Source organism: Gorilla gorilla, chromosome 13 (assembly GCF_029281585.2).
Source record: "Gorilla gorilla gorilla isolate KB3781 chromosome 13, NHGRI_mGorGor1-v2.1_pri, whole genome shotgun sequence".
NCBI lineage: Eukaryota > Metazoa > Chordata > Mammalia > Primates > Hominidae > Gorilla > Gorilla gorilla.
The window spans coordinates 123794554-123822530 of record NC_073237.2 but is presented as its reverse complement, the minus strand read 5'-3'; the positions used below and the strand labels follow the sequence as shown (position 1 = coordinate 123822530).

Genomic DNA, 27977 nt, shown 5'->3' with positions numbered 1-27977 from the left:
CATTGATTTGGTCACTTACTCTGAATAAACTCAGGTTTCTGGATTGCTTACCAAATAAAGTGCTTTGGCCCACTATCTGAATAAAGGCAAACCTGCAATCGAGTGGAGCCCTGATCTTTTGATGCTTACAGAAAGAAGGTGTTAGAGAGCTGAGCGTCCACATACAGCATGTGAAATAGTGGCTGTTTATTGAAGGTGTTTTGCATGTGGCTCTGGGCTGCAGACTCTAAGTTAGATGTCTTCAGATGCTTTCAAGCCTTTAGCATTTCTCAGATCCTCACCCATCTGTCCTGAGTCGGCATGTCCGGGACTCTCTCCACTTCTACCATGTTCCTAGTTACTCTCCGGCGTGGAGTCTCTGATGTCTAATGAAGGCAGAGCTGCACCGGAAGGCCTTCCCACACTCGCTGCATTCGTAGGGTTTCACGCCTGTGTGGATTCTCTGATGCTGACTAAGGGATGAGCTCTGGTTAAACGCTTTACCACACTCATTACACTCATAAGGTTTTTCTCCGGTGTGGATTATGTGATGCCGAATGAGGGCTGAGCTCTCACTGAAGAATTTCCCACATTCATTACATTTATATGGCTTCTCCCCGGTGTGGGTCTTTTGGTGGATTATGAGATTGGTGCTCTGGCTGAAGGCCTTCCCACACTCGCTGCACTTGTAGGGTTTCTCCCCAGTGTGAGTCCTCTGATGGTTTGTGAGGTTTGCACTCTGGCTGAAGGCCTTCCCACATGCGGCACATCTGTAGGGCTTCTCCCCGGTGTGAATCCTCTGGTGCTGAATGAACGCTGCGCAGTAACTGAAGGCCTTCCCACACTCGCTGCACTTGTAGGGCTTCTCCCCGGTGTGAGTCCTCTGATGGTTTGTGAGGTTTGCACTGTGACGGAAGGCCTTCCCACAGTCGCTGCATTCGTAGGGCTTCTCTCCGGTATGAATTCTCTGATGCTGAACAAGAGCTGAGCAGTCACTGAAGGCTTTCTCACAGTCGCTGCATCTGTAGGGCTTCTCTCCGGTGTGGGTTCGCTGGTGTTTGGTGAGGTTGGCGTTCTGGCTGAAGGCTCTTCCACATTCACTGCACTTGTAAGGTTTCTCTCCAGTGTGAATCCTCTGGTGCTGAATGAGAGATGAGCTCTGGCTGAAGGCCTTCCCACATTCACTGCACTCATAGGGCTTCTCTCCAGTGTGGCTCTTCTGATGCTGAGAAAGGGAAGAACAGTAACTGAAGGCTTTGCCACATTCATTACATGCATATGGTTTTGCTCTGTGAGGTTTCAGGATTTCCGAGTTCTTGAAGCTCTTGGTGTGTGTCTCACATTTGTGAGGTCTCGCTTCCATGGGCACTCTCTGTTGTGGAGAGAGGACTGGTCTCAGATTGAAGCTCTTCTCAAGGTCACTGGTCCCGTGGTCTGAATCCCCAGGGGGCATCTCCACACATGGGTCTTGGAATGAAGCTTCAGAAAGGGCTCGCTCAGGTGGTGATCCAGATATAATCTTCCAGCCTAAAAAAAAAATGAAAAGCTGTTGTGTTCCCTTGGTGGAAGGAATACCAAAGGCTGAAGGAGTCTGGCCAAGCTCTTACACACACAGGTTTGATGACTCATCTCCCTTTTTTTTTTTTTTGAGACGGAGTCTCGCTCTGTCACCCAGGCTGGAGTGCAGTGGCACGATCTCAGCTCACTGCAACTTCCGCCTCCCGGGTTCACGCCATTCTCCTGCCTCAGCCTCCTGAGTAGCTGGGACTACAGGCTCCTGCCACCAGGCCCAGCTAATTTTTTGTATTTTTAGTAGAGATGGGGTTTCACCGTGTTAGCCAGGATAGTCTCGATTTCCTGACCTCGTGATCCACCCGCCTCGGCCTCCCAAAGTACTGGGATTACAGGCGTGAGCCACCGCGCCCAGCCACCTCCTTTCATAAGAGTGTAATGGAGCCTACTACCTACTGAATTCAAAGCCATCGTAATGTCATAGTGCAACACATTACTCACGTTTGTGGTGATGCTGGTGTAAATAAACTCACTACGCTGCCAGTCATATGAAAGTACAGCACATAATACTTAATAAACAACTATGTTACCAGATTATATATTTACTATACTTTATATTTTTAATTGAGACAGAGTCTCACTCAGGCTGGAGGGCGGTGGCACAGTCACAGCTCACTGCAGCCTCAACCTCCTGGGCTCAAGCAATCCTGCCACCTCAGCCTCCTGAATAGCTGGAACTAAAGGAGCACACCACCATGCCTGGGTAATTTTGATATTTTGGAGAGGCTGGTCTCGAACTCCTGGACTCAAGCGACCCTCCCGCCTCGGCCTCCCAAAGTGCTGGGGATTATAGGTGTGAGCCACCACACCCAGCCTATACTATGCTTTTAATAGTTATTTTACACTGTATTCCTTCCACTAAAACAAAGTTATCTGTAAAACAGCCTCAGGCGGGTCCTTCAGGAGGTTTTCCAGAAGGCATTGTTATCTTAGAGATGACAGCTTCGTGCTTGTTATTGCCCCTGAAGATCTTCCAGTTGGACAAGATGTGGAGGTGGAGACAGTGATACGCATGATCCTGTCAGGTCTAGGCTAATGTGTGAGTTTCTTAGTTTTTAACAAGAGTTTAAAAAGTAAAAAATAGTGCCACACACACACACACACACACACACACAGATTTTGAGACAGGATCTCACTGTCGCCCAGGCTGAAGCACGGTGGCACGATCATGGCTCACTGCAGCCTCGACCTCCTGGGCTCAAGTGATCCTCCCACCTGAGCCTCTGAGCAGCTGGGACTACAGGCCCGTGCTACCACATCCAGCTAATTTTTGTATTTTTTGCTGAGATAGGGTTTTGCCAAGTTGCCTGGGCTGGTCTCAAACTCCTGGGCTCAAGGGATCCTCCGCCTCAGCCTCCCAGAGAAAAATGTGTAAAGTAAACTTAGTGTAGCCTAAGTGCACCGTGTTTCTAAAGTCTATGTACAGCAATGCCCTCGGCCTTCACATCCATCTACGGCTCACTCACCCACTCACCCAGAGTCCTGCAAGCTCCCCTCATGGTAAGTGCCCTATACAGGTGTACCACTTTTTATCTTTTATACTGTATTTTTACCATACCTTTTCTTTTCTTTTCTTTTCTTTTTTTTTGAGATGGAGTTTCACTCTTGTTGCCCAGGCTGGAGTGCAATGGTGCGATCTCGGCTCACTGCAACCTTCGCCTCCTGAGTTCAAGCAATTCTCCTGCCTCAGCCTCCCGAGCGGCTGGGATTACAGGTGCCCGCCACCACGCCTGGCTAATTTTTGTATTTTTGGTAGAGACAGGGTTTCACCATGTTGGCCAGGCTGATCTTAAACTCCTGACCTCAGGTGATCCACTCACCTCGGCCTCCCAAAGTGCTGGAAATACAGGCGTGAGCTAGCACACCCGGCCTAATATGGAGCTTCGCTCTTGTTGCCCAGGCTGGAGTGCAATAGTGTGATCTTAGCTCACTGCAACCTCCACCTCCTGGGTTCAAGCAATTTTCCTGCCTCAGCCTCCCAAGTAGCTAGGATTACAGGCATGCGCCACCACACCTGGCTAATTTTGTATTTTTTTTTTGAGACGGAGTCTCACTCTGTCACCCAGGCTGGAGTGCAGTGGCACGATCTCGGCTCACTGCAAGCTCTGCCTCCCAGGTTCACGCCATTCTCCTGCCTCAGCCTCCCAAGTAGCTGGGATTACAGGCGCCCGCCACCACGCCCGGCTAATTTTTTGGATTTTTAGTAGAGACAGCGTTTTACCATGTTAGCCAGGATGGTCTCGATCTTCTGACCTTGTGATCTGCCTGCCTCGGCCTCCCAAAGTGCTGGGATTACAGGCGTGAGCCACCGCACCCGGCCAATTTTGTATTTTTAGTAGAGATGGGGTTTCAACATGTTGGTCAGGCTGGTCTCGAACTCCTGACCTCAGGTGATTCACCTACCTCGGACTCCCAAAGTGCTGGGATTACAGGTGTGAGCCACCACGCCTGACCATTTCCTTGAATTTCTATACACAGTCTTCAACCAGACTGGCTGGGTTCAAATCTGGGCTCCACCTCTTACGTGCTCTGTGACTTTGGGCAAATTATGTAATCTTTTGAAACCCTGGATTTATCACCTGTGAAAGCAGCTCCCTCATAGAACCACTGTGAGGATTAAATGAGTTAAGACACATAAAGGACTCAGAATGGTAGTTGAGACACAGTAAGTGCTATCTGCGTGGTTCTTGTTATTCTGTACCTTCTCCTTATAAACCATCCTAAAGCATTAAGTAGGCTTCCCTCAGAACTGCAAGTGCACACCAATGCCCCCAGTCAACCAAGAGCACAGAGGCCCCATTGCAGGCTGAGAGCGCCTCTGTGTAACCTGGAGTCCGATCATCTATGGGTTTGACAGTTTTTAAAAGCAGACCATCTATTTGAGTAAAAAAAAAATCAAAAGGAGAGGAAGAGTGACAAGAAGCCATGGGAAGAAGGGGCAATTCAGAGGACCACATGATGCTCACAAATGGCCTGTCCCTCAGCTCACCTCTCTCGAGTGCTGGCTCCAGTAGAAGACTGTCTGATGACATCTCAGGCCTGACACACCCCAAACAGAGCTACTGATCTCCCTTTTAACCCAGCGCCTTTGTTAATCTTCCTACTTACCCAACTGTTCAGGCCAAAACCTAGGGTGATCCTTAATGCCTCCTCCCCTACATTTCACATCCAATCCACCAGCAAGTCCTGTTGGCTTTAACACCAAAATATGTCCTGACCCCTCTCTTACAGGCCACCATCACCTCACATTCCCATGTCTGCAAGAGCTGCCTCCTAACTGACCTCCCCGCTCCCATGCCTGACCCTCGAATGTCCATTCTTCACACATAACGCTGAATTCTTTTTCATTTTTTTCACCAGTGTCACTTGCCAAATGCTGAACTCTTTTAAAACATAAATCTCATCCCTTCCCTGCATCAAAACTCTTTAATGGCTTATTTTCTTAGGTGACTAAAACCCAAACGCCTTACCATGGCTCCAGTGGCCCCACACAATCTGTCCCCTGCACACCACTCTTCCTCGTGTTTACTAAGCTCTGGCCACACAGGTCTTCTAATCCTTAAGCAAGCTCATTCCCACATCAAGGTCTCAACATACGCTGTGGCCCAGAATGTTGCTCTCCTAGGTCTCCTCCAAACAGCTGGCTCATCCCCTTCCTTCAGATCTCGGCTCCCATGTCACCTCCAAAGAGTCTTTCCTCTTCATCAGCTCCCAAACAGCTCCCTCCCCTCTATTCCCGACTCAGCCTTGTGCCCCAGTCACTAATCCCTTGCGCGGCTTTATTTTCTTCACACAACTCATCACCATAAAAAGTAGATTAGTGGGCCGGGCGCGGTGGCTCATGCCTGTAATCCCAGCACTTTGGGAGGCCAAGGCACGCAGATCACGAGGTCAGGAGATCGAGACCATCCTGGCTAACACGGTGAAACCCCGTCTCTACTAAAAATCCAAAAAATTAGCCGGGCGTGGTGGCGGGTGCCTGTAGTCCCAGCTACTTGGGAGGCTGAGACAGGAGAATGGCATGAACCCGGGAGGTGGAGCTTGCAGTGAACTGAGATCGCGCCACTGCACTCCAGCCTGGGAGACAGAATGAGACTCCGTCTCAAAAAAAAAAAAGTAGATTAGTTATTGTTTGCTCAGTTTATGTTCTTCACGAAGATGTAAGCAGAAACTATGTCTTCATCCCCACTCAACAAAGGGAATACATATTACCCATGGCAGCTAAAATGATGCCAGGTATGTACTAAATGCTTAAGGCACATCTGCTGATTGATGAATGATTCAATGAATCAGAATGAGTAGAACTGGCCAGCAGGGTCTGCGAAAGTGTTAACACCCACCACAGAAGTCTCTAAAGTGAGCAGCAGGGAGAATGGCACTTTCAACTCCTGGGTCTGTCACTTGGGAGGGGTAGGGTAGAATAACCCAGGGCCCAAACCCAGCCCTCAGAGGCACAGTGATGCCCAGGACATGCTGTGAGTTAGAGCAGAGGCCATGTTGAGCTCCTCTAATAGCTAGAGTGGAAACTTGCCCCTGACGACTTCTGTTCACTATCATACAGCTTACATAACTCTACAGTTGACAACTTTTTTCATATATATGTTAATTGGTGAAATAAGAAAGATTTTATCATCTACATTTTTCATATATGGAAACATGACTACATAATTCAGTGGTGTGCCTGGAATCCACGTAGTTAATGCATGGCAAGCAGGGATTGTGAGTATGTGTCTTTCATATTCACTGAGATATGAGATATATGTGTATATGTGTGTGTGTGTGCGTTGTGTGTGTGTGTGTGTATTTCACCCACAGTTCCTGGCTCATAACTCCCATAGCCACTGCTACAGTCTTTCTTTTTTTTTTTTTTTTGTTTTTTGAGACAGAGTCTCGCTTAGTCGCCCAGGCTGGAGTGCAGTGGCACGATCTTGGCTCATGGCAGTCTCTGCCTCCCGGGTTCAAGCGATTCTTGTGCCTCAGCCTCCCAAGTAGCTGGGACTATAGGTGTGTGCTACCACGCCCAGCTAATTTTTGTATTTTTAGTACAGATGGGGTTTCCCTATGTTGGCCAGGCTGGTCTCAAAACTCCTGACCTCGGGTGATCTGCCCAACTCGGCCTCCCAAAGTGCTAGGATTACAAGCATGAACCACTGCGCCCAGCCATTGCTACAGTCTTTTGTTAAAACGTAAGAGCACTTTAGGCCTCAGAAACAGAATCTCTCTCTCCGACCTCCCCTTGCCCTTCTTTCACCTGCCCGAGCAGGACTCTAATCTGACTGTGGGCCATACGACCCCCATTCCAGAGAAGATCCTGCCCCATACCCTGGAGGAAGGAATGCTGCACAGAGGCCAGGAAGAATCCGCACAGACAGGCTCTGCCAGGTGTCCCCACTCAGTCTACGGTGTTCAGTCAGGCCCCTTCTGTCCAATCTCATCTCAACATGCTGTCCGTGTTTCAATCACGCCTATCCAATGAATCAAAGGCCCAGGAGAGCAGGGTTTAGAGAGCTTCCAGAGAGCTGAACACATGGAGGCTCCTGCAGGGCGGCGGTCCAGGGAAGGCATGAAAGCTCCCTGCACCTTCCCCACCCCTCGTCCCATGCATCTCTTCATCTTCATCTTTTCTAAAATAAGTGCTTCCCCAAGTTCTGTGTCCTTTCTCTAATAAATTAATGTAATCCAAAGGGGGGTCGTGGGAACCCCAATCTGAAGCCAGTGTAGTTCCGGAGGCCTGGACTTGCGACTGGTGGGAAGGGGCAGGGGGCGCCTTGTGGGACTGAGCCCTCAACTAGTGGGATCTGATGCTATCTCCAGGTAGATGGTGTCTGCTTGCTTGGTGTGTGGGGGAAAACCTCAGTCCTCTCTGCTGGTAGAAGTCTCCTATGTTGACTCCTGCTGTGCATAAGGGCAGAGGTTGTGGTTTTCTGCTCAGGGGCACCCACACCAAGAGCTGCTTCTACTGCCCTACACTGCTGCCTCAGAGCACCTTCTTGGTGGAAATGCCCCTTTCCAACTCCTGTTTCTAATGATGTGGTGATTTTAACCTTTGGGGCCACTGTACCGGGGTGAACAGTGCCCCCACATCATGTCAACCTCAAAATACAGAATGTGTCTGTGCTTGGAAACAAGGTCTTTGTAGATGTAATCAAGCTAAAATGAGGCCACACTGGATTGGGGTATTTTAATGCCCTAAAAAGAAGGAAATCCAGACACAGATCGAGAATGCCACATGCTGACAGGGACAGAGATTGGCGTGATGCAGCTAAAAGCCAACGAATGCCGAAGATTGCGGGCAACCACTGGAAACTAGAAAGAGGCAAGGAAGATCCTTCCCAGAGCCTGCAGAGGGAGCCCAGCCCTGCTGACACCTCAGTTTCAGACCTCTAGCCTCCAGAACTGTGAGCGAATCAACTGCTATTGTTTTAGTCCACCCAGTTTGTGGTTATTTCTTATGAGAGCCCCAAAAAACTAATACAACGACCTTTTCAGGGTCTTGAACCCCTCTGAGACTATGATGAACACTCTTCCCAGAAAAATGCAGTTGTTCCCCTCGCCACTAAACACTGCTCTCAATTTCTGAAGCTCCACAGAGGACTTCAGTCTTCTGTATAGACTGTATAGAACACAGAGATGCCCAGGCAGCGGGGGCCTTGAGAGAAGGAAGCAGCAGGGCCAGGGAGGCTCCCTGCCACAGGCAGTGTCAACAAGCATGAGTGGTGCCAGGCACACCACGAGGGTGAGGTAACATGCAACAGTCTGCTTAGAGGATGGTAAGATGGGAAGGAGAAGAGGCAGCTCCAGGGAACCACGCAAAGAATGCTCCAGGGGCTTGTGCCCATTGCCCTATCAGCAGCAATAACTTATAACTCAAGAAATAAAGCAACAAATAGACAGGGTGCAACTTCTTTTTTTTTTTAAGACAGAGTTTCACTCTTGTCACCCAGGCTGGAGTGCAATGGCACAATCTCGGCTCTTGTCGCCCAGGCTGGAGTGCAATGGCACAATCTTGGCTCACTGCAACCTGTGCCTCCCAGGTTCAAGTGATTCTCCTGCCTCAGCCTCCTGAAGTAGCTGGCGTTACATGTGCCCGCCACCACGCCCAGCTAATTTTTTTGTATTTTTAGTTGAGATGGGGTTTTACCGTGTTGGCCAGGCTGGTCTTGAACTCCTAACCTCAGGTGATCCACCTGCCTCGGCCTCCCCAAGTGCTGGGATTACATGCGTGAGCCACTGCACCCGGCCCAGGCTGCATCTTTAGAAACATGTCAAATGTTGTCACCTCAAAGTGGTTTAATTCATTTGTACCTTTGATGTCTTAAGTCTCAAACATCAAAAGTGACTGGGTCCCCAGGGAAAAGCTGCTGAGGCCCTGCCAGAGGTGGCACCAGGGCAGAGGCTGAGAGAAATTAGGTGAGAGAGCAGCTGTACGTGGGTGGTAAGAGAGACGCAGTGGAAACTATGGTCTCCTTTCCTTCTGTTTTCCCTGAGTTTCTTAGTATCAGCCCTTTGGAAAATTCTGGCATGGCCATGCAGTGAGAAAGGAGGAGCAGAATGAATTAAGGGGCCAGATGGGGTGGCAGCAGGAAATGTGACACCCAGTGGCATGGGTAAAGGTGGCACCTAGGATCCTCAGTGAGGGAGACCCCAAGCAGGGAATGTGCCAGCAAAGATGACTCTTGCTTCCCAACAATAAGGAAGGATACTCTTTAGAGGCCAGGAACATCACATGTGCCCCCAGACACCTCCTGGCCCTGGCAGCCTCCATAAGGATGAGGTGAGGAAGAGTGTGTTTCAGAGGCAGACAGAGCTTGCTTCAAATCCCAGCCTTGCCACTATCTAGCTGTGAAGCTCTGAACCAGTGAGCCAGCCTTTCTCAGCTCCATTTCCTCATCTGTAGAATGGGGGTAATAGCGCCTACCTCACAGTTGTTATGATAATCAAATATGCTCATGTGTGATTTAAAGGTGCTTTTGCTCCCAAGACTCCCACTGGCTAAGTGCTTGCTCACATACCTGGAGAGGGACTTCGCAGGTCTTCGCCCTCCAGCATCCATGCGCCTTCCCTTTGTTCCAACTGGGAGTTCATGCCAGGCTGGGAAACTGGAAGTCCTATTCAACGGGAAAAAACAGGCTTTAGAAATTGTAAGTAAGTATGAACAGCCACCCAGAACTCAGGGGAGAGCAAGTAGGCCAGTTGGACTGTTCATTTCATTCAGTCAACAAATACTTACTGAGCTCTTACTTAGTGCCTACACCAGGGGCTATAGCAGTACATAAGAGACATGGTGCCAAGGTCTTTTTAAACATCCTTTTAATTTCAGAGGCAGGGTCTCACTGTGTTCCTCAGGCTGGTCTCAGGTGACTGTTCCACCTTGGCCTCCCAAAATGCTGGGATTACAGGTGTGAGCCACCTCACCCAGCCATGCCAAGGCTACATAAAACATTTCTGGAAGGAGCTAGGAAACAGCCTCAAGGAGAGGTCAAGCCACAGAGCTAAGCTAAACTCCCAAGTCCCCAGTTTAGGAAGATGGAAACGTACTGAATGTAGAGGAAATGACCTGAGGGTTACCCCACCTCTCCTGCGAAATGAGAGAATGGGGAGGTGCAGCCTTGGGGAAAGCAAAGGGAAACTGCCTATTTGCCAAGTGGGCATGCAGAGACCTTCCCCAGGAGAACAAGAGGAATAAACACCATCCCTCTGGTACATCACACCAGTCAGAAACCCCTACATGCTGGAAAGCAAGTGCCACAGATTTTCAGAATTGAGTGATTCTAAATCTTAAAGAAACAGTTTCCTTACCTAGTAAGACAAGGCTCCTGGACTTTCCTGGTATCCCCTCCTTGAACCTGTCCCGTGGAGTAGACACGAGGCACCTCCACCCTTCCTGTGCAAAAGCTACCGTCACACTGCTGAAGAATGTGGATCCCTGAAAAAACAAGCACATTTCATCTTGCCAGGGGCCTTAGGATCTAGGGTGATAGGGGTGGTTAACGTTGGCAGTTTTGGGGGAGCTGGAAAAGTCTTTGAAAAGATTCAGGTCTCTGGGTAGTTGAAGAAAATGGCCAGGTGCGGTGGCTCACGCCTGTAATCCCAGCGCCTTGGGAGGCCAGGAGGTGAGGCAGGCAGATCACTTGAGGCCAGGAGTTCAAGACCAGCCTGGCCAACACGGCAAAACCCTGTCTCTACTAAAAATATAAAAATTAGTTGGGCGTGGTGTTGCGTGCCTGTAATCCCAGCTTCTCAGGAGGCTGAGGCAGAAGAATTTCTTGAACCCGGGAGGCAGAGGTTGCAGTGAGCTGAGATCACGCCACTGCACTCCAGCCTGTGTGACACGGCAAGACTCTGTCTCAAAAAACGGAGAAAGCATTTATTGATCACCAGCATTGCAGTGCCTAACACTATGATAATTACACACACACACACACACACACACACACACACACACACACACCACTGTCTCTTGTCTTCACACATTTATGTATAAATAGACTTTATGTATAAATAGAGTGTGTGTGTGCGTGTGAAGTAACTGGGCAAAAATTAATGGGTGCTTGGGACTTGAAGAGGTAATATAGAAAGAGCGAAATTAGAATGTGAGTTGATACAGTGAAGAATCAGGTACAAATTATCAAAGAAATGTGAAAGATGAATTTTCAGAACATTTAACAAATATTTCTGTGAACGCAGATATCATCCAGTACAGCAGGAGAGCCAGGTATGAGCACAATCAAATGTAGCACAATCAAATGTAGCACAAGTCAAAGAAACACAGACTAGTTGCCAGGAGAACAGAAAGGCGGGGAGGGAGGACCACAGAGAGAAGGCAATTACTGAGCTGGCCTTGAAGGAGAAGGTTCGCGGATGGAGCAAGAGAAGGCTATCCAAGGCAGGAGAGGCACCATGAGCAGAAGCATGGAGGTGACACAGTCCTCGTGTGTTTAGGAAATGGCAGGCAGTTTGGGTGGGGGGATGAAGAGTGGCAGAAAGGTTGTTGAGGTCAGAATGTAAAAAGCCTTGAATCACTTGATAAATGTGATGCTTTTATCCCTCAGGCAACAGGGAACCACTGGAAGGCAACTGTGTCTTGAGATGGAGGCATGGAGAGGTGGTTTTAAGGACTCCAACAGTGTCAGTGTCAAGGTGAGAGAGGATCCTGCTTGAGGAGAGGGACTAGATGCAAGGCCAGAAATGAACTTTGTGAGAGAAGAGCTGAGAATGAATCAAAGATGTTTCCTGCTTGGAAGAGCAGACAGATGACAGTGTCATCACAAAGAGAAGAAACATGGGAAGAAAGAGTCTGTTAGCAAGGTAACTAGTTTGTTTTGGGGCCCACAGAGTTTAAGGTGGCCATAGGAAATCCAGGTGTAGATGTTCTATCACAGGTGAAAACACAGATCTGGAGTTAGGAGACTCTGGGCAGGAGCTGTAAGGCACACAGGTCAGCTAAAGCTGTTCATGTAACAAAGCGGCACCTACTCTGTGTAATGCATCCTCCGCTAGGTACAGGGCGGGAGGACAAGGGTAGCCAGATGGAAAGGGAAGAAATGAATCAGGAGATAACACACGGTATTAACCTAAGGCAGAAATCATTTCCTGGTCAGGCCCCACAGGAACCTCAAACTCAACAAAATGCAACAGAGAAACCCATCTTCACCTGCTGTTCCTTGTCTGTTCCCAGCTCAGGGAATGGGGCCTCTGTTCACCTAGCTGGCCAAGCCAGCAACCTGGGTGTCATCCTCTCCTTTCCCGCAGCATCAATCCCCATTGATTCTTCCTCCTAATATCACGAGAATTCATTCACCCGTTTATTTCCACTCCCCTACCACTGCTTTGCAAACCAGCAACAATTTCCATATTGGAACCAGTCTCCAGGCCTCTGATTTTACCTGCTCTTCCAATCCATTCATCACACCAAGAGGTACATTCAGTGGAACAAAGAGGGTCATCTTTTAAAACAAAGAAATATTTATGCCGGGCACGATGGCTCATGCCTGTAATCCCAGCACTTTGGGAGGCCAAAGCAGGTGGATCACCTGCGGTCAGGAGTTCAAGACCACCCTGGCCAACATGGTGAAACCCCATCTCTACTAAAAATACAAAAAACTAAAAAATATTTAAAATCTTTGTGTAACTTCAAAATAATCAGGAAAGTAATATCCATTATAAAGATATAAATGTCATGAACCAAATAACAAAAATATATAATATGTAAAGAAAAAGCTGCAGGAAATGCAAAGAGAAATTTAGAATATTAGGGTTTTGAGAGATGTTAAAATAACCCAGTCATTGACAGCCCAAAGTGAATAAACAACAAAAAGAATAAAGATATGGAAGATGGAGCAATTTAATAAGGCTGAGCTGACACAGCTATCAAACCCTATACCCTGCAATCAGACTGTGCTGGCATTTTTTGTTGACAAGAGACACAAACTCCATCCTCATAAAGCACAGACCAGCCAAATGGGCAGATAAAGAAAGCAAAATAATAATTTTGGAATATCTAAAAAAAAAAAATACACAGCCAAAAACTTTCAACGTAAACAAGGAAGAAGGTGAGTTAAGGATTCAACTCAAGAAGTTAAAAAATGAATTTTAGGCCGGGCGTGGTGGCTCACGCCTGTAATCCCAGCACTTTGGGAGGCCGAGGCGGGTGGATCACCTGAGGTCAGGAGATCGAGACCATCCTGGCTAACATGGTGAAACCCTGTCTCTACTAAAAATACAAAAAAATTAGCCAGGTGTGGTGGTGGACGCCTGTATTCCCAGCTACTCTGGAGGCTGAGGCAGGAGAATGGCATGAACCCAGGAGGCGGAGCTTGCAGTGAGCCGACATCGCGCCACTGCACTCCAGCCTGGGTGACAGAGTCAGACTCCATCAAAAAAAAAAAAAAAATTTAAAAATAAACCTGAGGAAAGCAGAAGCAAAAGATTAATAAAGAAAAAAATGTATTAATAAAGAGCAGAACTGACAAGGAAATCCAAGAGCAAACTTTAAAAATGAAAATAAATAGCTAATTACCTAGTCAAGAAAAAAGGACAGTTCCTACTCTCATAGGACTATGTGAAACAAACAATGTGTTAGAGAGCAGAGCACTGGGACAAAAACAGACACATAGACCCAGAAAGGAGAACCCAGAAATAAAGCTGCACACCTCTAACCACCTGATCTTCAACAAAGCCCACAGAAACAAGCAATGGGAAAAAGACTCCCTACTCAATCAATGATGCTGGGATAGCTGGCTAGCCATATGCAGAAGAGTGAAACTGGGCCCCTACCTTTCACCATCTACAAAAATTAACTCAAGATAGATTAAAGATTTAAATGTAAATCCTTAAACCATAAAAACCATAGGAGAAAACCAAGGAAATACCCTTCTGGACCTTGGTTCTGGCAAAGAATCCTTGGCTTAAGTCCTCAAAAGCAATTGCAACAAAAACAAAAACTGACAAGTGGGACCTGACTAAAAAGCTTGTATACAGCAAAAGAAACTATTAGGGCCAGGCACGGTGGCTCACACTTGTAATCTTAGCACTTTGGAAGGCCAAGGCAGGAGGATCTCCTGAGGTTAGGAGTTCGAGAACAGCCTAGGCAAAAAGGTAAAACCCCGTCTCTACTAAAAATACAAAAATTAGCCGGGTCTGGTGGTAATCCCAGCTACTCAGGAGGCTGAGGCACGAGAATTGCTTGAGCATGGGGGGGTGGAGGTTGCAGTGAGCTGAGATTGTGCCACTGCACTCCAGACTGGGTGACAGAGTGAGACTCTGTCTCTAAGAAAAAAAAAAAGAGAAGAAAAAGAAACTATCAATAGACTCAATACACAACTGACAGAATAGGAAAAGATAATCAAAAGTTTGCAACTGACAAAGGTCTAATATCCAGAATCTATAAGGAACTTAAAGCAACAAAAAAAAAAAACCAAATAACCACGTTAAAAAGTAGGCAAAAGACATGAGCAGACACACTTAAGAGACATACAAGTGGCCAAAAAAGAGATTGAAAAAAATGCTCATCATCACTAATCACCAGAGAAATGCAAATCAAAACCATGATGAGATATTCTCTCACACCAGAAATAATGGCTAATATGAAAAAGTAAAAAATAACAGATGCTGGCGAGGCTGCAGAGAAAAGGGAAAGGTTATCACTGCTGATGGCAAAGTTAACTAAATTAGTTCAGTCACTCTGGAAAAACAGTTTGGAAATTTCTCAAAAAACTTAAAACAGAGCTACCATTTGACCCAGCAATCCCATTACTGTGTAAATACTCAAAGGAAAAGAAATCATTCTACCAAAAGACGCATGCATGCACTTGTTCCTCGTCGTGCTGTTCACAGCAGCCAAGACATGCAGTCAACCCAGATGCCTGCCAATGGTAAGGTCTAGATAAAGAAAATATACACGTGGAACAGGAAATGCATGTGGAATATGATGCAGCCATAAAAAATGAAGTCATGTCCTTTGCAGTGACATGGATGCATCTGGAGTCCATTATCTTAAGTGAATTAATGCAGGAACAGAAAACCAAATACCGCATGTTCTTATTGATAAGTGGGAAGCTAAACACCAAGTATATATGGACACAAAGATGGGAACAAAAACTGCTGGGGACTACTAGAGGGAGGAGAGAGGAAAGGGGGCATCAGCTGAAAAACTGCCTATGGGGTACTATGCTCCCTACCTGAGTGATGGTATATCATCTGTACCCCAAACCCTGGCATCATATAATACAACCATTTAACAAGCCTGCACACATACCCCTGAATCTAAAATACTAAGGTGAAATTATTTAAGAAAAAAAAAATGTGTTAGAAATGATTTGGTTGAATATGCAGTGAAATGGGAGAATGTTCATCGAATTCTGGTAAGTGGAAATAAAAACATTACAGAGCAGAATAAACCCACTTTGGGAAAAATATAGAAAAGAGAGAATATGACCTGGGCACAGTGGCTCACACCTATAGTTCCAGCACTTTGGGAGGCTGAGGCGGGTAGATCACTTGAGGTCAGGAGTTCCAGGCCAGCCTGGCCAACATGGTGAACCCCATCTCTACTAAAAATACAAAAATTAGCCGGGCTTGGTAGGGCGCACCTGTAATTCCAGCTACTTGGGAGGCTGAGGCAGGAGAATCGCTTGAACCTGGGAGGTGGAGGTTGCAGTGAGCCGAGATTGTGACATTGCACTCCGGCCTGGGTGACAGAGCAAGATTCCATCAAAAAAAAAAAAAAAAGGAAAAAGAAATAAAAGAGAGAATATGACTGAGGACACAAATCAAAACGTTAGGTGCCATCTTTTTGTGGGATTAAGAGTGGTTTTTAACTTTTTGTGTTTTCTCTATTTTCCAGGTTTTCTGTGGGGAACATGAATTACTTTGTTCATTGCAGAAAACTTGTAAAAAACAAAACAAAACAAAACCAACAATGATGGAGTGGGGTGGCCCACACCTGTAATCCCAGCACTTTGGGAGGCAAAGGCTGGAGGATAGCTTGAGCCCAGGAGTTCAAGACCAGACTGGGCAACATGGCAAAACCCTGACTCTACAAAAGTTAAAAAAAAAAAAAAAAATTAGCTAGGCATGGTGGCACGAGCCTGTGGTCCCAGCTACTTGGAAGGCTGAGGTGGGAGGATTGCTTGAGCTCAGGAGGTTGAGGCTGCAGTGAGTCGTGATTTCACCACTGCGCTGCATTCTAGGTGACAGACTGAGGCCCTGTCTCAAAAAAAAAAAAATAAAACAGGCCAACCACAGTGGCTCACACCTGTAATACCAGCACTTTGGGAGGCCAAGTCGGGCAGATCACTTGAGGTCAGGACCTCGAGACCAGCCTGGCCAACATGGTGAAACCCCATCTCTACTAAAAATACAAAAAAAATCGCTGGGTGTGGTGGTGCGTGCCTGTAATCCCAGCTACTTTGGAGCTGAAGCAAGAGAATCGCTTGAACCCAGCATGTGGAGGTTGCAGTGAGCCAAGATCATGCCACTGCACTCCAGCCTGGGCGACAGAGTGAGACTCAGTCTCAAAAAAGAAAGAAAGAAAGAAAAAAACAATGACAACAAAAAAAAAAAGGCAACCCTACCATTAATATTAGGGGGGAAGAAAAGGATGCCTTCCAAAGTTAATTTCCAACTTACCCGGGGCCCAGCTGTGAGGAGACCAGCAGCCATTCCTTCCTCTCCTGTGTTTTCCTCTTGGGGAAGGGCAGGGTCTGGGGAAGGCAGCACTAGAGAAAGAGAAAAAAACTAATAATGTTAAAAGCAGTTTATGAAGTCACCAGTTCTCACTGTGAAGAGGGGACATAGCAGGTATCAGGGCACATGGGCTGAATCTGCAGACCTGTAGTGTGATGTAAATTTCTCCATTCCCTCCTACCTCAGAAATTCCATCAACTCACTCAGATGTAGGGAGGCATTAGAGTGTTCATAGACTCTCAAGTATCCATGATCCACCACTCAGCAGCAGTGTGCAAATCACGTAACCTCTCTAAGTCTCATTTTTCTCATCTGCAAAATGGGGATGATAATCCCTTGTAAGGGATAATCTGCTGTGAAGATTAAAGGAACATACAGATAAAGCAGTCGGCAAATGCCCAGCACATAAGTATACAGTTTAAAGAGATTATCTATTACTTAGTTCTTTGGAGAAAGTGACTCTGCAAATTTATGGCATTTGCTTAAATGAAAAGAAGAGGGCTGGGCAGAGAGTCTCACTTCACACCATATATAAATATTAACCCAAAATAGAGACCTAAAGTTAAGAAGTAACTCTTGGCTAGGTGTGGTGGCTCATGCCTGTAATCCCAGCAATTTGGGAGGCTGATGTGGGCAGACTGCTTGAGCCCAGGAGTTCGAGACCAGCCTGGGCAACATGGCGAGACCCCGTCTCTATTAAAAATACAAAAATTAGCCAGGCTTGGTAGTGCGTACCCATAGCCCTAGCTACTTGGGGGACTGAGGTGGGAGGATCGCTTGAGCCAGGGAGGTCGAGGCTGCAGCAAGTTGTGATCACACCACTACACTGCAGCCTGGTTGACAGAGTGAGACACTATCTCAAAAAAAAGAAAAAGGGGTAGAACTCTTAGAAGAAAACCATACATCTTTGAGAGGTTGGATTAGGCAATGATTTCTTAGATATGACACCAAAAGCACAAGCAGCAAAAGAGAAAATAGGTAAGTTGGATATCTTCAAAATTAAAAACTTTGTGCTCCAACAGGCTCTGTCAAGAAAGTGAAGAGGCTGAGTGAAAACGACTCACATCTGTAATCACAGCACTTAGGGAGCCCAAGAGTTCGAGATCAGCCTGGGCAACATAATGAAACCCCATCTCTACTAAAAATACAAAAATTAGCCGTGGTGGCGCATGCCTGCAGGCCCAGCTACCTGGGAGGCTGAGGTGGAAAGATGGCTTGAGCCCAGGAGGCAGAGGTTGCAGTAACCTGAGATCGCGCCATTACGCTCCAGCGTGGGCAACAAAGCAAGACTCTACCTCAAAAAAAAAAAAAAAAGAATTTAGTTATTGACTGGGTACAGTGGCTCACACCTCTAATCCCAGCACTTTGGGAGGCCGAAATGCTGGCTTAGCACATAATTTTCTGTGTGTATTTTTTTTTTTTTTTTGAGATGGAGTTTTGCTTTTGTTGCCCAGACTAGAGTGCAATGGCACAATCTCGGCTCACTGCAACCTCCACCTCCCGGGTTCAAGCGATTCTCCTACCTCAGCCTCCCAAGTAGCTGGGATTACAGGCACGCACCACCATGCCCGGCTAACTTTTTTTTTTTTTTTTTTTTTTTTAGTAGACGGGGTTTCACCACATTGGCCAGGCTGGTCTCGAACTCCTGACCTCAAGTAATCTGCTTGCCTAGGCCTCCCAAAGTGCTGGGATTACAGGTGTGAGCCACTGTGCCTGGCCCTACTAAATTCTTAAATGGGCAAAAGATTTGAACAGATATTTCTCCAAGCAAGAGATACAAATAGCCACTCCCTACATGAAACTGAACATCATTAGTCATTGGGGAAAAGCAAATGAAAACCACAATGAGAGAACACATCACACCTACTAACATGACTATAATAAACAAGATGGAGAATAACAAGTGTTGATGAGGATGTAAGGAGACTGGAAACCTCATACACTGCTGAGAATAGAAAATGATGCCGCCACAATGGAAAAAGTTCAGCAGTTCCTGTGAAAGTCAAACAGGGTTGTATGACGCAGTAATTCCACTTCTAAGTATATGCCCAAGAGAAATCAAACATACACACACACAAAAATTCACTGAAGAATGGATACACAAAATGTGATCTCTCCATACAATGGAATATCATTCTACCACAAAAAGGGATGAAGTACTGACGCATGCTATAACCTGGATGAACCTTGAAAATGATGTGCTAAGCGAGACACAAAAGGTCACATATTGGCGGGTGGATTGCCTGAGGTCAGGCGTCCAAGACCAGCCTGGCCAACACAGTGAAACCCTGTCTCTACTAAAAATACAAAAAATTAGCTGGGTGTGGTGGCGGGTGCCTGTAATCCCAACTACTCGGGAGGCTGAGGCAGGAGAATCGCTTGAACCCGGGAGGCGGAGGTTGCGGTGAGCTGAGATTGCACCAACGCACTCCAGCCTGGGCAACAAGAGCAAAACTCCGTCTCAAAAAAAAAAAAAAAAAAAAGTCACATATTATGAGTCCACTTATTTGAAATGTCCTACGCAAATCCATAGTGACAGAAAGCAGATTAGTGGTTGCCAGGGACTTGTGGAGAAATGAGGGACTGGGGAGTCACTGCTACAGGCTATGGGGTTTCTTCTTCAGATAACAAAAATGTTCTGGAATTAAATAGTGATGGTTGCAAGACTTTGTGAAAATACTAAAAACCACTGAATTGTTCACTTTAAAAGGGTGAATATTATGGTATGTGAATGATATCTGAATAAAATAAATAAATAGATCTGGATCCTGATCTTAGGACAGACCTTCTGTTACTGAGCGTTATCTAACCTGACAGCACTTCCTTTCCTGTTTTGCAGTATGGGGAAGATGACGACCCACCTGCTCTGCTTTCCCAGGTGTCTGGGGAAGATAACACAAAATACTGGATGTGAAATTGCACTCTCTACTCTTCAAGTGCAAGACCAAATATAAGGATCTCTTGGCCAGGAGCAGTGGCTCACGCCTGTAATCCCAGCACTTTGGGAGGCTGAAGCCAGTGGATCACTTGAGGTCAGGAGTTTGAGGCCAGCTTGGCCAACATGGTGAAACCCCGTCTCTACTAAAAATACAAAAATTAGCTGGACGTGGTGTCGGGCACCTGTAGTCCCAGCTACTCAGGAGGCTGAGGCAGGAGAATCGCTTGAACCTGGGAGGCGGAGGTTGCAGTGAGCTGAGATTGCGCCACTGCACTCCAGCCTCGGCGACAGAGCGAGACTCTGTCTCAAAAACAAAACAAAACAAACAAACAAACAAAAAACAAATACAAGGACCTCTTGATCTTGGGGACAGCACCAAATTCTGGATGTAAAATTGTACTTGCAGAGTAAAAGACCAAATACAGTCGATCTAGGGGTGAACAGCAGAGGTGTTGGTGGTTAAGACTTAAAAGAGGTTGCCTGCTTACACATTCGTTCTGTACCACATTCAGGGTGCTTTCAAAAGTGTTATTTCATTTGAGAATTACAATTCTCAGAGGTAAACAAAGAAGTTAACATTATTTTCTCCTTTCTTCCATGGAGAAATACAGGTTAAGAGACCTGGCTGGTACCTCACAGCTTTCACAAGAACCTGTGCCTTCTAACTGCAAATTCCCCTGTCCTCCACAACTTCACAGTCCTACCGGGCTGGCCTGCCCCCAAACTTTCCCGGGCTTCCAGGCATTCCTGGCTGCTTCGAGAAGGGCTAGAAGGAGAAAAGTGACAGAGGAGTCCTCAGGAACCCACTTCTCCCTACTCTCCACTGTCACTGGTCCATCTGGGCAGACTGGGGTACGTGGTACAATACTCAGAAATCACGCAGGTCTGAGGTCCTCAAACTTTTTTGACCCCCGAATTCTTTACTCAAAAAAGGACTGTAGGGGAACATGTTCTCAGGATCTCCTGGGGCTGTGTCATGGGCAAAGAAAGAAAAAATGATTGTCTCCAACTACCTGTAGGAGAGATAAAGAGAGTTCTGATTCGGCTCACACAGCGGCAGTCGTGGGCAAACGAAGCAGCAGCCGATCTCTTGACAGTCGCTCCCTCTACCACTCCTCACCTCCTTCCTCCAGCATTTGAGTCCCGCCTCGCGCCAAAGCCTCCCAGCAGTTCTCTGGGCGTAAGGGTCTATCTACAGCAGCCCCCACCCCGTTCTGCAGGGCTGCTCTGACGGCTCCCAGGCCGGACTCTTCCTCTCCAGCCTCTCCCCGCAGAGGCACGGTCTGATCCTGCGGTGCTGGGTCGCGGGAGCTGTCCGGGCCTGCCCAGCCGGGTGTTCCACTCCGTCTCCCGAGTCACAGCCACTCTTTGGCTCGGCCTCAAGCAGAACCCGGTGAAAAAGCCGCTGCCAGCTTTCCGAAAAACGACTGGCAACTGGCAACTGGCAACAATCTACCGGCAACCGCGAGAGCTCAAGAACCGCTGTCCAAGTACTGCCCAACGCCAGGTCCTGGCTCCAGCGCCAGAGGGACGCGCCTGATTGGCGCCACTTCCGGTCATGCGCACATGCCCCGCGGCGGCCACACCGGACTCCATTTCCCAGAAGTCGCCGCGGGGCTCTGTTTCTGGCCAAAGTCTTTTTCATTCCTGCAGCCAGGTTTATGATACACACACGCTCAGGGATTGTACTTCCCAGAGAGGCTTCCGCCTGTGCTTGCTCCCGGAATCTATTATCCATCGTGCTTTTTTGTTGCACACGTCTTTAAAGTCCACCAGAATCCAACGAAATGGAGCCTCGGGGAAAAGAAGTGACTTAGCCGCGAAGGATCCTGGGAATGCTGGGCTTACAGGGGCGCCGATCTTCGCTGGCGCTAGGCGCTTGGTTTCCTCTCCGCGGCTCCCTGCGCACGGTACGCCTGTCCCCCCCTGGCCTTCCACTCAGGGCAATCACCAGCCACTCTCAAGGTCCTCTTGAGCCGTACTAAAAGTTTGGGAAGACTAAAGGAAAGCAGAAGTCCCTCAGTCTGAACAGGACAGCCGTGAGTGGGTGGCCTGGGACCCTCAAAGTATAAAAACCTATCGGCCGGCGGGAACTGCTTCAGTCATTTCAGGGGCAGTGTTTGATCAGCACTTCTGCGGGAGGAGGTTCCTGAATCCTGTGTTCCTTAAGGGCTTCCCTGCTGCAGGCTGGGGATGTTTCAATGGACTTTCCCTCGAGCCCGTTGGAAATCACTTCTTAAGCAACTTTTCGACGATCAGCTCCTTTTTATAGGCATTTTGTCGTTAAGGGGAGGGGACTGGGTTACCCAGGAAATAAGTGAGTTTGGGGATTCTAAGGCCCCTTTTCATTTTGTCTTGTCTCTTTCCCTTTCAATCACAGCTGGTGGCATTTTTGCCAGTGTAAGTTTCTTAATTTTGTGGGTCTTCATATGAATCTTAATGGGATTGGCTCCATCGGAGAAGCCACACTCACAAATGTCTTTGAGCTAGCCCTTCTCTATATTGGGCAGCTGTAGTTTGGGGCTTACAGTTTTGTAAGAAGTCTGAAGTGGGTCTCACTGGGCTAAAATCAAGGTGTCGACAGTGCTGCATTCCTTCTGGAGGTTCCAGGGGAGAATCTTTTCTTGCCTTTTCCAACTTCCAGAGGCTGCCTGCATCCTTGACTCGCAGCCCCTTCTTCCAACTTCAAAGTAGCAACCTCAGCCAGAGTCCGTCCATTGCTGCCCTCTGTATGGTTCTCTCTCCTCCGCAGCCCTCTTCCACTTTTAAGGACCCTCATGGTTAACACTGGCCTCACCCAGCTAATTGAGGAGAATCTTTAAGGCCAGCTGATTAGCAACCTTAATTCCATTTGCAATTTTATTCCCTTTTGTCATGTAACCTAACATATTCAGAGGTTCCGGGGATTAGGACATGTATATCTTTGGGGGGTGGTATTCTGCTGACCACAGCAGGATTAGAAAACCAGATGGAAGTGAATGGATACCAGGAATCTAGGATCCAGCTGGCTGTCAGGCTGGCAGAGGTATTCCAGACCTGTCAGCTCTCAGGAAAGCTGCATCCAGAGTGCTTTTTGGATCACTGGGGGATACCTGGCCTCACTCTAGACTCACTGCCTTGGTCGTTTCAGAATTGAATCCGTGATCAGGAAATGTTCCCAGTGTTGCTGATGTACTCCTCCCACACTTGAGAGTCCTGAATCCCATCTCCTGAGAAGAGGAGTTGGGCTCAAGTGGCTAGAGAGAAGTTTCTTGTCAGAGAAATCTTGTTACCTTGAGGAGAGGAAGCATAACTAGACTGGGATGGATAGGACACTTAGGGAAGAAGAAGTGTTTCATATCCCTGGGACCAGGAGGCCAGAATGAGGCAAACTTGCCCCTCTGTCTGGCCTCCTGTGTTGAGGAGGCCTGAGGTGGCAGAAGGAAGATGGGAGAAGGGCCCCCAAGAAAGCTCTGGCCAGCCTCAGGCTGTCCCCACCCCGCTGATATAGCGTATGTGGAGATAAGGGAGCACCCAGGAGCAAGTGTCACCCCTCCCCTCCCAACAGCAGCCAAAAGGGTCATGGCCCTGGCTGCCCTAACTGGCCCTTGTGTGTCCTGAAGCACAGACACACTGCTTAGAAAGATCATCCTGGTCGCGGTGGCTCACACCTGTGATCACAGCACTTTGGGAGGCCGAGGTGGACAGATCACGAGGTCAGGAGTTCAAGACCAGCCTGACCAACATGGTGAAGCCCCGCCTCCACTAAAAATACAAAAATTAGCTGGGCGTGGTGGCACGCACCTGTAATCCCAGCTACTCAGGGAGCTGGAGCAGGAGAATCGCTTGACCCCGGAGGCAAAGGTCGCAGTGAGCCGAGATCGCACCACTGTATTCCAGCCTGGGTGACAAAGCAAGACTCCATCTCAAAAAAAAAAAAAAAAAAGAGATTCTCCTTTGTCTTGCCTCTCAGCTGTCATAAGCAATCAGTGTCCTGTCCCCTTAATAATGTGGTGGTTCTCAAAGTGGGATCCCCAGGCCAGCAGCAGCAGCATCCCCCTTAAAAGTTGTTAGAAAAGCAAATTCAGGGGTCCCACTCCACACCTATAAAACAAATTCTGGGGTCAGGGCTTAGCAGCCTCTGTTTTGACAATCCTTGTAGTTGATACGCTATAAAGTTTGAGAATCACTGACTCAGAGGAAATGGCTTTGTGGAGAAAATGAGCCAAGGCCGGGTGCGGTGGCTCACGCCTGTAATTCCAGCACTTTGGGAGGCTGAGGCAGGTGCATCACCTGAGGTCAGGAGTTTGAGACCAGCCTGGCCAACATGGTGAAACCCCGTCTCGACTAAAAATTAAAAAAATAGCTGGGCGTGGTGGCACACACCTGTAATCCCAGCTACTCAGGAGGCTGAGGTGGGACAATCACTTGAACCCGGGAGGTGGAGGTTGCAGTGAGCTGAGAGCTCACTGGGAGACAAAGTGAGACTCTGTCTCAAAAAAACAAAAAAACAAAAAAAAAAAAGGAAAGAAAATAAACGAGCCATAGGAAAGGCCACAAGACAGCTACTTCCTTCCACAAGCACATGCTGCAGCTCCCTGCCTCTCCTTTTGCTCAGAGCCACACTGGCTCTTAATGGCTTCAGAGGTCACACCAGCCTCCGTCCTGCCACACGACCTTCGCACTTGCGGGGCCATGACCAGCAGCACTCAACACGGCTGGCCGCTTCTCATGCATGATGTCTGAGCGTACGTCTCAGGAGGGGCCCTCACTTAGTACCCTGTACAGTAACAGCCCTTGCCGCTCCCATGGTGACTTTTTATTTCCTTTTAGCATTTTCCACTGTTGAATAAGTTCACATAGATTGGTTTACTTTTTTTTTTTTCTTAATTTAGACACAGTGTCTTGCTCTGTCACCCAGGCTGGAGTGCAGTGGTACGCCACTCATATAGCTCACCGCAACCTTGGACTTCTGAGCTTAAGCAGTCCTCCTGCCTCAGCCTTCTGAGTAGCTGGGATTCCAGGTCTGCACCACCACACCTGGCTAATTTTATTATTTATTTATTTATTTTTTTAGACAGAGTTTCGCTCTTGTTGCCCAGGCTGGAGCGCAATGGCACGATCTTGGCTCACCACAACCTCCGCCTCCTGGGTTCAAGCGATTCTCTTGCCTTATCCTCCCAAGTAGCTGGGATTACAGGCATGCGCCACCATGCCAGGCTAATTTTTTGTACTTTTAGTAGAGACAGAGTTTCTCCATGTTGGTCAGGCTGGTCTTGAACTCCCGACCTCAGGTGATCAGCCCGCCTTGGCCTCCCAAAATGCTGGGATTACAGGCATAAACTACTGTACCTGGCCTATACATACACACACACACACACACACACACACACACACACATATGTGTGTATATATATATGTGTATATATATGTGTGTGTGTGTGTGTGTGTGTGTATATATATATATATATTTTTTTTTTTGAGATGGAGTCTCGCTCTGATGCCTAGGCTGGACTGCAGTGGCGTGATCTCGGCTCACTGCAATCTCCGCCTCCCGGGTTCAAGCGATTTTCCTGTCTCAGCCTCCCAAGTAGCTGGGATTACGGACAGGCACCACCATACCCGGCTAGTTTTTGTATTTTTAGTAGAGACAGGGTTTTACCATGTTGGCTAGGCTGGTCTCGAACTCCTGACCTCAGGTGATCTGCCCACCTCGGCCGCCCAAAGTGCTGGGATTATAGGCGTGAGCCACCACGCCAGGCCAGACCTGGCTAATTAAAAAAAAAATACTCCCAAAGCACTGGGCTGACAGGTGTGAGCTGTTTAATTCTTTTGTTTGTTTCTTTACTTCTTATTGTCTGCCTCTCTTCAGAAGCTAATTCCCATTAGAGCAGGTGCCGTATTCTTTGCCGCCACCATATCACCAGTGTCTACAACTGCCTGACACACAGTAGGTAGTCAGATGCTGAGAGTGAATGAATGATGTTCCCCCAGGGCAGGCACGGGTTCTCCAAGTGCCTGTTTCAACACTCCTCCCATGCCACCACCCCTAGACCCAAGCTTGGCCTTCCTTTTTTCCTGAGTGTTCAGGAAGGCACAGCCACTGTCCCCGGCCTAGTGTGTGATGTCTGTAGTTAAGAAAAAGGCTCCGTCCTTGCCTCAGCTCTGAGGGGTGGGGCCTCAGAGATAAGGAGGACCCTACCCTTGTGTCGCTGGCCCTTCTTTTCAGCATGTCAGACGAATTTGTAATTTCAACCCCAGCCTTTCCCTGCCCCAGCCATAGTTGCTAAGGCAACAATTGGGCCTCAATTTCCTGATGACCAGAGTCCGCCAATGGCTGCCACCATCCTGTTATCTCCTGGTCAGCTATTCGTGGCACCATCTCAGCAGTGCCCCAGTCCGGCCAATGCAGAGGAAGTCACCAAGGAGGCTGGGAGGAGGAGCCTCAAGTTTTGCAGAAACTATACACGGCACCTGCTGTGTCACACCTCATATGTGCTGTTCCCTTCCTTTGGATGCCTCTCTTGTCTCCTGGCCTGCTCTTCTGTCATCAAGGCTGGGCTCGAAGCCTTCTCTGGGAAGCCCCTGCGGATGCTTCAGGCATAACGATCCCTTCTGTGCAAGCCCGCAGAGCCTTTCCTGTCTCACTGCTCAGTGACTGACCTGCCCTAAGTCCTTTTCTCCTAGATTTGCTCCCCAAAGACCAAGGAGGGTCTGGGTCATTTCATCTGGTGTCAAGCAAGGTGTGCCTCGGTCTCCCAGTGAGAGCCCGTGCATAGCAGGTGTTCCAACCGTGGGACCTATGACACATCGACAGAATCCTAATGACCCAGGGACTGAGACCCATCATCTCGTGGGTGGTCAGGACAGCAGGACTGAAGCGGTGACTTAGTTACAGCAGAGGAAGCCAGGCCAGAACCTACCGGGTGTCCCCCCTAACACAGGGTCCCATGTGAGGTTGCAGCTCCCATCCACCACCCCCAGTGTCCTTGAGGGCGAGTTGGGTTCCCCTTCTGGAGGCCATTAGTGCTTGTCACAGCAGCGTGTTGGGAGATGGAGTCTGAGGGCCGTGATCTGTGCTCCCTCTGGGAGTGTGGTCTGGAAGGGACAGAGGAAAGAGCAGAAGGAGCCAGAAACCAAGCAGGCGCGGTGGCTCATGTCTGGAATCCCAGCACTTTGGGAGGCCGAGGCAGGCGGATCACCTGAGGTCAGGAGTTTGAGACCAGCCTGGCCAACATGGTGAAACCCGTCTCTACTAAAAATACAAAAAATTAGCTGGGCATTGTGGTGCATGCCTGTAATCCCAGCTACTCGGTTGGCTGAGGCAGGAGAATCGCTTGAACCATGGAAGCGGACATTGCAGTGAGCCGAGATCACGCCACTACACTCCAGCCTGGGCGACAGAGTGATACTCTGTCTCAAAAACAATCAAACAAACAAAAGAAACCAAGCAGAAGCAGGTTTCAACCCCTTCGGCTGATCCTGCCTTGTCCAGCAGGCTGAATGAGCTTTGGAGTCATAATCAATCACTCTTCACTCTGTTGGGGACCAGAGGCAGTGTCATCCTGCCCAGGCCACAAGGCAGCGGCAGACAGCGTCACACCTCAGCTGGTGCGATTCTGCGTGCAGCCCCAGGCTCAGTAGGTGCCAACCCCAATGGCCACTACAGGGTTGCTGGCTTAGCCCTGGGATCCCGCACACGCCCACCACGAGGTAGCCTAGTGTGTCTTGCTCCAGCTGATGCACTTCCACCCCTGGTCCCCGGGGGACATCAGGGACAAGTCTCTCTGGTTTGCAGAAGCCAAGTTACTCTGGGGCAGGAGCTGGGATGGTGTGAGGGGGTAGTGGGCGTCCGTGGGCCATGCAGATTTCGGCCCTGGGCTGGGTAAAGCAGGCTTATGCTGCACCTGTCCCCTGGGGCTGTTCTATCCAGTGCTCCTCTCCATAATCCTTTCCTGATGGCGCCAGGCTGGGCTTCTGGGGCCCCTACAGGATGGTCAATGGGGGCTGGCTCTGGGTCCACGAAGCATTCTGTGCTCTGATGGGAAGACTTAAAGGGAAACTAAGGGACCTCTGAAGAGTATGAATCCCATTATTGGCACGGGTAAGTGGGTACTGGTAGCAACAGCAGGTGGTGTGGGTGGGGGTTGCCAAGAGGGCGAGGTAGGAAATAGAATATAAGGAGAAAAAGGATTGAAGATCTCAAATGTCCCTTTATGAACCCCCCCCAGGGCCTCCCACCCACCTAGCACAGCTCCCCACCTTCACCACGCCCCCTGCCCCACCCTCACTCGCACCAGTAACAACAGCGACCATTGCCTGA

General features: G+C 48.4%; 1 protein-coding gene across 3 annotated transcripts; it reads right to left on the bottom strand.

The window, feature by feature from the left end:
* Nucleotides 1–166: 166 nt before the first annotated feature.
* Nucleotides 167–23843, bottom strand: ZNF79 (zinc finger protein 79). 3 transcript variants are annotated; one of them, XM_055351202.2, is made up of 6 exons: nucleotides 20689–23843; nucleotides 16941–17049; nucleotides 16681–16769; nucleotides 10351–10477; nucleotides 9564–9659; nucleotides 167–1506 (listed from the first exon to the last, which is right to left on the bottom strand). In XM_055351202.2, coding segments are annotated over exons 2-6 (1482 nt in total). In that variant the 5' UTR covers nucleotides 16942–17049; nucleotides 20689–23843; the 3' UTR covers nucleotides 167–337. The 3 variants fall into 3 exon arrangements, with proteins under 3 accessions (XP_055207177.1, XP_004048678.1, XP_055207176.1); XM_004048630.4 differs by lacking the exon at nucleotides 16941–17049; XM_055351201.2 differs by lacking the exon at nucleotides 16941–17049 and having other exon boundaries at nucleotides 20796–23843.
* Nucleotides 23844–27977: the final 4134 nt, after the last annotated feature.